This window comes from Vombatus ursinus, unplaced genomic scaffold, assembly GCF_900497805.2.
Source record: "Vombatus ursinus unplaced genomic scaffold, bare-nosed wombat genome assembly UNPS02009918.1, whole genome shotgun sequence".
NCBI lineage: Eukaryota > Metazoa > Chordata > Mammalia > Diprotodontia > Vombatidae > Vombatus > Vombatus ursinus.
In genome coordinates this window covers 1,700,222-1,710,899 of record NW_020949696.1, presented here as the reverse complement: position 1 = coordinate 1,710,899, position 10,678 = coordinate 1,700,222, and the positions used below count along the sequence as shown (strand labels likewise).

General features: G+C 52.7%; 1 protein-coding gene across 5 annotated transcripts in view; it reads right to left on the bottom strand.

The window, feature by feature from the left end:
* Positions 1 to 10,010, bottom strand: part of SSBP4 (single stranded DNA binding protein 4) — a 46,121-nt gene extending 36,111 nt beyond the window's left edge. For 2 of the 5 annotated variants that reach the window (XM_027853266.1, XM_027853262.1), the window contains exons 1-2: positions 9,748 to 10,006; positions 447 to 519 (exon numbers count right to left, since the gene is read on the bottom strand). In XM_027853266.1, coding sequence (XP_027709067.1) covers positions 447 to 519; positions 9,748 to 9,806 — 132 coding nt within the window. In that variant the 5' untranslated portion in view covers positions 9,807 to 10,006. Of the gene's footprint in view, positions 1 to 446; positions 520 to 9,747 lie in introns of all 5 variants that reach the window. The other 3 variants (XM_027853264.1, XM_027853265.1, XM_027853263.1) reach the window with 2 other exon arrangements.
* Between the last annotated feature and the right edge of the window lie 668 nt (positions 10,011 to 10,678).

Here is a 10,678-nt window from a genome sequence, read left to right as displayed (position 1 = left end):
AGAGAGAGAGAGAGAGAGAGAGAGAGAGAGAGAGAGAGAGAGAGAGACCCTGCCCAATTCTTCCCCCTCAAAAAACCCACCTGGCTTTCTTCCCTTCCCCCCACCTTAGAAATCTTGGCTCTCTCATCTTCTTGGGTCCCCCAGCCCTGCAAACCCCCTCATTCCCCATAGTTCCTTAATACTAAATCACGGGCCTAAAGAGCAGCAATTAGAGAAGGTTAGTCATTCAGTCCCAGCAATCTCAGCCCCCTCAGAGCTTTCAGGCCCTCAGCCCCACAGCCCCCTCAGCGCTTTCAGGCCCTGAATCCTTTCAAACCTCCCCCCCCCCATCTCAGCTAAAACAGAGCCAAGGAACCTGGGAGAGAAGGGGGTGGGGGTAGGTGAAAAGAGAGCAGGAAAGAAGAGGGAAAGGGTGGGCGGCCCTACCCCAGCCAGCTGGTTCTCACCTCCGACAGGAAGGTCTGGGCTGACTTCTGGGCTCCCACATGAAGCAGATATTCATATACATACAGCGCCAACCTACAGAGAGAAGGCCGGGCTCAGGGCACAGGGGAAAATGCACCAGAGCCAGGTATCTGGGTATCTATTTATCAGAAGACGTGCTGTTCTATATCTTCCCCCATCCCCAAGCAGACTGGAAGCCCATCGAGGGGAGAGATTGAATCCTCTGAGGCTTTGGATTCACAAGCACCACAAAGCTAGAGGTGGAGGAACCACCCTGTCTAACCCCCCCTCCCCTCCCCCCCTCCCCCACATTATAAGTGAGGAAACTGAAGGATGAAAGGCAGAACTCAAACCCAGGTCCTTCTGACACCTTTCACTGAACCAATGAGTTAAGTCGACAAGCATTTATCATGTGCCAGGCCCTGGGTTAATCATATCGTGGGAGACAATATGTAAGTAACTAGGCAGATATAAGATACATTCATCAATCGATCAACATTCATTAAGCACCTACTATGTGCCAGGCCCTGAGCTAAGTGCTGGGGATACAAAAGGAGGCAAAAGACAGTCCCGGCCCTCAAGGAGCTTTCAATCTAATGGGGGAAATAACATGCAAAGACATAGAAACAAGCTCCGTGCAAGATAAATAGGATATGAGTAACAGGGAAGGCATTGGACTGAAGAGGGGCTGGGGAGGGCTTCCTGTAAACGAGGGGGTTTTAGATGAGGCTGAAAGGAAGGCAGGGAAGCCAGGAGGCAGAGATGAGGAAGGAGAACATTCCAGGCATAGGGGACGACATGAGAGAACACCCAGAGCTGAGAGACAGAGGCTGGGTCACTGCACAAAAGCTCGTGGTGGAGAGGGAGGCGTAAAAAAACCAGAGAGATAGGAGGGCGCTAGGCTATGAAGATGAAGGGCTTTGAATGTCAAACAGAGGATTTTGTATTGGATTCTGGAGGCAATAGGGAGCCATTGGAGTTTAGTGAGTGAGGGGGTGACGTGGTCAGACCTATGCTTTAGGAAAATCATTTGAACGGAGAATGGACTGGGAGTGAGGTGATGAGGACCCGCACCTCTTGGGTGCGGTGGCAGGGTAAAGACACTGGCAGTTAGGGGGGCTGGGAAACGTCTACCGAAAATGGGATCTCAGCTGGGACCTGAAGAAAACCAGAGAAGCTCCTGGGGGAGTGGAGGAGGGAGAAGATTCCAGGAATGAGGGACAGCTGGTACAAAGGGCCAGAGCTGGGGGATGGGGGGACGACTGAGAATAGCCTCTTGCTAAAAATGGCCTGGAGATGAGTCTTGAAGGAAGCCAGGGTCCATGCTAAGGGGCTCCTCCTCTTCGAGCACCCTAAATCAGGAGGAGCAACCCTGGCCTGGGAGTCAACAGCCTCTGGGGCCAGTCAGTGCTGGGCAGAGCCAGGCTCTCGCTGTGTCCACCACTACCTTCCTTCTCTGAAAACTTTAGCGTCCTCTCCACAATCTCCTTCCCCAGTACTTACAAACATGAGCTTGTCTCCCTAGCTTATGAAGCCTTTCCTAGAACCTGGGGTTGAAAACCAGCTCTGGCACACAAGCCTGTGTGACCCTGGACTGGTCATTTCCCTTCTCTGGCCCTTAGTTCCTTATCTGTAAAATAAAGGGGTGGGTTACACCACCTCCGTGGTCCCTTCCAAATCCAATGATCTTGTGATTTTATGATCCCACGATCCCAGGCTCTCTTCCCCTCTCAAGCTACCATCCTGATTCTTCCTGATCCAACTTCTTTTTTCTCCCTTCTTTATTGCTTTCTTCCCCCATATTAGTCATGGTGTAAACAAACAAGCAAGCAAAAAACCACACACAAAAAAAATCAATAAAAATAAAATTTAAAAGTGTACTTCAATCTGCACTCAGACTCCATCAGTCCTCTTTCTCTGGAAATGGACAGCATTTTTCATCAGGAGTCCTTTGAAATTGACTTGGATCATTGTATTACTCAGAATAGCTAAGTCTTTCACAGTTAGTTATTCTTACAATGTTGCTGTTACTGTGTACAATGTTCTCCTGGTTCTGCTCACTTCACTCTGCATCAGTTCATATAAGTCTTCCCAGGTTTTTCTGAACCCATCCCCCTCACCATTTCTTATAGCACAATAGCATTCCATCACAATCAGATACCACAGCTCGTTCAGCCATTCCCCAATTAATGGGCATCCCCTCAGTTTCCAATTCTTAGCCACCACAAAAAGAGCTACTGTAAATATTTTTGCACACATAGGTCCTTTTGCCTTTTCTTCAATCTATTTGGGATACAGACCTAGTAGTGGTATTCCTGGGTCCAAAGATATGCACAATTTTATAGCCCTTTGGACATCATTATTTCTCCAGAATGGTTGGAGCAGTTCACAACTCCACCAATAGTCCCTGACCCAACTTCTAAAAGGAATAGTCTACATTTGTTCATGACCATTCATTCACTCATTCATTCCTCAACCCCTTATCATCTGACTTTTGTCACCACCAATCTCAAGCTGCCATCTCCAAGGTCACCAGGGACCTACATCTCCTTTTCTTGGGTGGCATTCTCCATAACCTCTTGGCACCATCACTGAGCGCTGACACTGCCCCAACCCTCCCTCCAGATGCTCTCCTCTCTTGCTTTCGGTGACATTGCTCTGGTCACTCTTCTCCCACCTATCAGACTGCTAATCTATAGCATCTTCTCTCACAGTGAACCACTTCCCAAGACTTAGCCAGCAATCAAATTCCTCCTTTCCTTCTCTCTATTTGCACATATATTCTCTCTCTGTCTGTTCTTTTGTCTCTCTCACCATCCTTTCCTTTCCCGCTTCCTTCTCTTTCTGAAATTGATTCCATCCACTCGCAGCATGCCAGCTCTTTTTTTCATGCAAGTGATTCCCCAATCTGTATCCCATTCATTCATCCATTTAACATGTATTAAGCGCCTGCTGTGTGCAGGCATCTGGCTGAACCTTGGAGGACAATGTTCAGATAAGACAGGATGTCTGCCTTACAATCTAAAAAGAAGAGCAGTCAATACTAACACACAGTATTACTGGATAATTGCATCAGAGAGAGCATAAATGAAAGTCTGAGAGGGAAGGCTGTTATCAAGAGGGGAGGGTGAAGATCTGGAGAGGCTTCTAAGAGGTGGTATAAAGTATCTTGTATACAGTAGGTACTTAATAAATGGTGGTGAAATTGATGGGTAGGACTTCAACAGTTGTGAAAGGAGAAGGCACAGCAAACCTCTTGAGCAAAAGTATGGATGTTGGAGAACACTTTTCAAGAAAAAGAGACTTGTACATTTGAGCTGACTGCAAAACGCATACATGGGAGTAAAGTGAGGTCGAGCTAGAAAGGGAGGGTGGGAGCCAGCTGTGGAGGGCTTTGAATGCCAGGCAGAGAATTATTCATTCATTCATTCAAGAGATATTCACTGAGTACCTACTACATGTTAGGAATTGTGAGGTATATATGCCAAGTTAGGCTGGTCCTAACTTCTCTCTCACTCCACTACGATGTTCAAATAGCGTCAGTCTCATTGTGTTCAAAGTAGAATTCATTATCTTTCAGAAAAAAAATTGCTCCTCCCTGGGCCTCAGTTTCCTCATCTGTAAAATGAGGGAGTAGAGGTAGATGGGCCCTGAGGTTCCATCCAGGCCTAGCGCTAGGATTCCAGGTCCTCCACTGGAAGGGGTCAGCTAGATAAGGGGCGTTTCCAAGTGACACCAAGGTAAGTGAGCGCCTGGCTGGTGCAAGAAGTGGGCCAGGACGGTGGAGTTAAGGGTCCTTGAAGATTGTCTAGTGCCTTTTTTTTTTTAAGGCAATTGGGGTTAAGTGACTTGCTCAGGGTCACACAGCTAGTAAATGTCAAGTGTTTGGTCTGAGGCCGGATTTGAACTCAGGTCCTCCTGACCCCAGGGCGTCCAGCGCTTCTTAAACCCCACATGGGGTGTCAACCCACAGTTTAAGAAGTGCGGAAGGGGTCAAGAGTAGAAAAAGTTTAAGAAGCCTTGGAGTCTGACCTCTTCCTTTACATATGAGGAAACATATGAGATGGCCAAGAGAATGGCCAGCTTAGAGGGAGTAAATAAGGGGATGGGGACTTGAAAGCAGGTCCTGGGATGCCACCAGACTGTAGAACCTTGAATAAAAATGGATTTTTATTAAATCAAAATACAGATGACTTTATAATAATGACCCACATTTACATGATACTTTATGGTTTATAAATGCTTTCCGCCCGATATTCCTGAAAGGTAGATGGGCCAAGTAGTATTTTGTCCATTTTACTGGCTCAGAGGGCGGTGACTTTATTTGAAGGCACGTGCCTGGCCTTAACATCAGACTCAGGTCTCCTGGCTCCAACTTCCACTAGACCATGGTCAATGTGAAATATCCCACTGAGAAGTTTAAGTATGTCCCAGTATCATTCAGTGTTTGCAAATCCTCAAGTCCCTCTGAGCCTGGATATGCCTGTCTGGTAACCTAAGAAGACTTCACCAGTCATGATCACCGCCTCCATGCATGTAAAGGGCCATCACGGGGCACAGAGGTGGGTCACAGTCACCGTCTCCATGTATGTGAAAGGCCATCCATCAGGGGTGCAAAGATTCAACAGACTCTGCAGGATCTCCAAGAGAACTAGGTGTGAAGGGTGGGAGTCATAAGGAGGGGGATCTCAGCTTCAGCTAAGGCCTAGAGGATCAAATCAACTCTGCCATCATCCCAAGAAGGACTCTGACAACCTATTCCCCCATGGCCTCATTCACCACCCATGAAACTTTCTGGAGCAAAGTGCCCTTCATTGGACATGACTCCCCCACCTGCCCTGTCTCCTCCATTAGAATGTAAGCTCCATGAGGGCAGGGATGGTCTTTTCTTTTCACCAATCCATCCTCCACTCAGCTATTAAAGGGTACTTCCCAAAGTGAAGGTCTGACCATGTTGCCACCCCATTTTTTTTTTTTTTGGCGAGGCAACTGCGGTTAAGTGACTTGCCCAGGGTCACACAGCTAGTAAATATCAAGTGTCTGATCTGTAGCTGGATTTGAACTCAGGTCCTCCTGACTCCAGGGCTAGTGCTCTATTCACTGTTCCACCTAACTTCCCCTGGCCGCCCCATTTTTTTTCAATCAACCTATTGCCTCCAAGATCAGATATAAAATCCTCTATTTGGCTCATGAAGCCCTCCAACACCGGGCCCCTTCCTACCTTTCCGGTCTTCTTACACCTTATACCTTTCCATGTATTCTACAATCCAGTGACACGGGCCTGGGGCCTCCAGTCTGTTCCTCTCAAAAGACCCTCCCTCTCCATACAGCGGCTTTTCACCGCTGTCTTCCTCCCTGCAATGCTTTCCCTTCTTGTCTCCAACTCCTGGCTTCCTTCAAATCTCCATTAAAATCCCACCTTTTGCAGAAGCCTTTCATGATCCCCCTTAATGCTAGTACCTACCCTCTGAGATTCTCTCCAATTCATTCTGTACATATCTTGTATACATGTGGTTGTTTGCATATTGCCTTCCCCATTAGAATGGGATCTCCTGGAAGGCAGGCACCTTCTCTGTCTCCCCAGTGAATACCACATTATTCATTCATTCATTCATTCATTCCTTCATGGCTGAAAGGGATCTTGGAGATCATGTGGTCCAACCCACTTATTTTGTGGATAGGGGAACTGAGGTCCCCAGAGGTTAAGTGGTTTATCCAGGGTAATAACAGCAGAAGCATGATTTGAACTCTGCTCCTCAGAAACTCAAACCTGTGCTTTTCACATCACACCAGGTGCCTTTACAGACAAGCTTCCTAACAATTAAAGCTACCCAAAAGTGAAATGGATTGCCCTGAGAGGCAGTGAGTTTCCCATCACTAGAAGTCTTCAAGTAGAAGCTCAATGACCATTTATGGGAGGACATTAAAGAGTTCTGGCAAGAGTTGGGACTGGACGTCCCCTGGGGTCACTTCCTAGCCAGATTCTATGAGCCTAGGTTCTCCTAGACTCGACGGGGGGTGATAGAAAATGGGAGCCCTGGGGAAACCTAATGCTGGGGTGTAAAGGAAGCTCGGCCAGGGGCTTGGAAAAGCTGGGGAAGTCTTGGAGGTGAAGTAGGAGCCTCATGGAGTAGAGTCTTTGGAAAGAGGCACCCCCAAACTGAGCTAGAGGGGAAGAGGTGAGACAGGAGGAGGAAGAGGTAGAAGGGGCCCATCTCCTCCCCAGCAGCCTTGGGGGACAGTATCATTGAGTGCCACTAACCCTTTACTTGGCTAGACCATAGGACAATTAGGTGGCTGAAGATCAGATTTTTAAAAATAGCCTTCAATAAATAGTTCAAGGTCAGCTTTGAAGTCTCCAGTGAGTACCTACCCCAAGGATGCTCCACATTATAAACTGGATAAAGTCATAGGTGGCATGCCGTCCTCTAGCCTAGGCATTAGCACACTCATCAAATTTTCGGGTGATATAAGGCTGTGAGGGCTGGCTAGCTAATACACAGGATGACAGAAAAAGGATTAAAAAAAAAAAAGGCCTTAACAAGCGAGGACCCTGGGCTGAGTCGAACACAATAAGATCCAATAGGGAGAAATATCAGATTCAAAAAACTGACGATAGGGGAGGTGATGGGCGAGGCCTGGCTAGGCGGCAAAGATCTGGGGGTTTTAGGGGCCTGCAAGCTCGGTAGGAGCCAACAGTGTGTGATAGGGTAGCCTAAAGTGAATGAAATCTGGGGCTGCAAAGCTTCCGGGAATAAGGAGGTGATGGGCCCTCTGCATTATGCCCTAGTCAGACCACATGTGGAGCAGTGAGCTCAGCTGGGGGCGCTGCATTTAAGGACACGATTAAAGCTTCAAGCATCCAGAGGAACACAAGCAGAATGGTGAAGGCCCTAGAACCTGAGACACAAAAGGATCACTGAAAGCAACTAAGGTTTAACTAGGAAAAGCAACAACTCAGAGTGGGCAGGCTAACTGCATCTGAAAGGCTATTACACAAAGAGGGATGCACCTGGTTCTGGGATGATGATTCGAGCTACCCTACCCAGGTGTTACAGATTTTCTAACATGTAAAATGAGGCGGCTGCACTCAAGACATTTCTAAGGTGCCTCCCAGCTCTGACATTCTACCTTCTATGCTGTGAGGGTCCTCTCGGCTGCCACAGTCTAGGTTCTAAGCCTTTGGAACATAAAAGCCTTAGGCCGATAGAATCTAAGGACCCTCCCCAGCTGTGACATTCTGGACTAAGAGCCTTCCTTCCCCAGCTCTGACGTTCTATTCTACCTTCTCTGTTCTAAGGGATCTTAGGGCGTTCTCAGCTTTAACCTTCTGAGTCTGCGACCTGCCACCCTAAGCCCTGGCGGTCAAGAGCTACCCTACAATAACAAGCCTTTGCCAGAAGGCCACGCCTGCTGTGGCAGTAGGAAGAAGAGAGGCCACTGAGGTGGGGTTGGAGAAAGCCTATGTATGTATGGGGTAGTGGAGGGGGGGAGTACGGGGAAGGGGGCTCTTGGGAAACCAAAGCCTGATAGAATGGGCTCTCAGCCTTCTATCTCTTCTCCATCTTTGGCCCCAGCAGGGGAGGGGAAGGCCGGGGACCCTGGGTCTTACCCAGAAGCCCTAGCGATGGAGGAGGGTCCCACTGCCCCAGAGCCCCGACCTGGGTCCGGCAGCCCTGGCTTCTGCAGCTGCGGCCTTGAACGCAGGAGGCCACCTCCCGCTCCAGGTCCCTTCTTCTGCCACCCGGGCAGCCAAGTCCCGCCCACCCCCCCAAAGTCTCCAAGTTTCCGGCTCCTCCAGCACCCGACCCCGCCCTGACCCCAGCCCAGGCCAGTCCCCAGGGAGGCCCCTTGCCCCGCCCCGCAGAGCAGTCTGGAGCTCCTCCCCGTCGCCAGAAGCAGGAGGGGGCCAAGGGACAGACGGACAGGTGGCCGCGGGGCGGGGCCGCCGGTGGAGGGGGCGTGTCTGCCCCCAGGGGCCCAGGGGGACACCACTTGGCCAGCAACTTTCCTGGGAGATCCTAGTGCTTGGGGCAGCAGGAGGGCGGGGACGGCGTAGGAATCCTGGGGTCCTAGGCTCCTGGAGCTGGGATTACCAGCCCAAGCTCGGTGATCTGCTACTGCCGGGGAGGAGGGATGGGGATGGTCCCATCTAGGCCACCGCCTCCTTCCCCTCGGCGGCCTTCTAACCCTTCCGGGCGCAGGCTGCCTTCAGGTCCCCAGGACCTCCAAGGGGTTGTCCCAGCTTAGCTCAGTGGGTGGACAGACAGCAAAGCAATCTAGAGGAGAACTTCCTGGTGGCCGGACCCCTACCTTCCCCTGGAGCCCGGAGACACCCCCCCCAGCTCCGTGCCCCTAGCCCTCCGGTGCCGCAGCCTGGGCCCCAGGCCCTGGGGCTCCCAGGCTGGAGAGCCCTAGCCCTGGCCCCCGCCCCAATTCCTACCCTTCCCGCTCTAACTGGCTCCAGTCTGGCCTCTTTCCACTATCCGCCCCGGGCCAGGGGCCGCCAACTTCGCCGCGGCTCTGGTCCCAAACTTTTCCCTGGTGCCCCCTGACCCCCGCCAGCCTGGACCCGGGGCTCGACTGTACGCCTCCCCCCAGCCCAGCAGCCCCCAGCTCCGGTTGGTTCTGACGGCGGTCTCAGGGCCGGAGCCGAGGCACGCGAGGGCTGCCCTGCCCAGCCCAGTCCAGCCCAGCCCCGCCGCGCGGCGCCCAGCGAAAACTTTAAAGGCGGCGGCGAGTTAGTACGTTGGAGACCGACGGGGGAACGGGGAACTGGGATGGGGCCCCGCCACTTGCCCCCCTCCGGGGGCTGCCCTCCCTGTGTCCGCCGTCCCCCGCGGTGGCAGGCAACTTGGACCTCGCGCAGAACGAGGACCCCGGCCCCCCAACTCGGCAGCTCCCCGGCTGCTCCAGCCTCGCTGTCCCCGGCCGGGAGCGGCCGCCTCGGAGCGCTCAGCACTCTCCGCGGCCTCCCCGGCTCTGCTCTCGCGCCCGCGCTCCAAGGCCGGGGACCCCGCGTCCCCCTCCCTCCCGTGCGCCCTGTCCCCGCGCTCCCTCGCGTTCCCCGCAGCCCCGCGCGCCCTGGCTCCGCGCTCCCCTCCATCCCCTCGTCTCGCCTCTCCGTCGGCTCCGCGCTCCCTTCGGCTCCCCCTGAGCCCCCGCCTTCACGGCGGCTCCCCGGCCCCCCCCCCCCCCCCCGCCCCCCCCCCCCCCCCCCGCATTCGCAGCGGCCCCTGCGCGCCCCGCGCTCCCAGGGACTCCCCAGCCGCCCGGCTCCAGCGCCGGCGCCGCCGCACTTACTTTTCCCGAGCCTGGCTGTCGGAGGGGACGGCGGAGCCCTTTCCTCCCTTGGCGTACATGCTGCTTGTTTCTCTTTCAGACTTTTTCCCCTACTCCACACCTGTCAAAGAAAGGAGCCTGCCGAGGTCTCCATCTCCATAGCTACCCCCCCCTCCGCCCCCTTTAGTTTTACATCCCGGAGCTTTGGACAGAAATCAGGTACATTTTCCACGCGGGGGGAACTTGAAACGGTCGCGGCGGCTCCAGCTTCAGCTCCGGCTTTGGGTTTTTTTTTTTTTTTTTTTTTGGTCCGGCTGTTCCAGGAATCGCGCGCCGCTCCCCCAGCTCCGCTCAGCCTCCTCTCCCTCCCTCTCCAGGCTCAGCTCTTAAAAGGGCGATGGCGCCAGGCGAGAGCGACCGCTGCGGCGGAGGGGAGAGGGTCTCTCCTCCCCTTCCCTCCCATAGCTCCTCCCGCCCCTCAACACACACACTAACTCACATTCTGAAACCCACGGCTCCAGGGTCCTCTCACACCCGATCACACTAGTGCACCCACGCTCCCCCCTCCCACCTCTGATCTCTCACATTGGTGGGATTTGCACACCTAATGCCTGTCCCACACCTGGCTTTTTTCTCCCCTACCTACACACACACACACACACACACACGTCCCCTGGCACTCAGGGCTTCTCCCCTGCCTTGGCTGGTACCCTCGCTGACACACCTACAGCCCACCCCAGGGTCACGCAGCTATACTCACACCCTTTCACACACACTGCCCAGCGCAGTGCCACGGAGGGCAGACTCTTGCCCACCTTCACAAACCCACAGTCACACCCAAAAATCTCGCTTGGTCGCAATTTAATTCAACATTTATTAAGCCCCTACTATGTTAAGGAACTGCTCTGGAGAACGGAGGGAAATTGACAAGAGATTTATTCACAAAAATCAC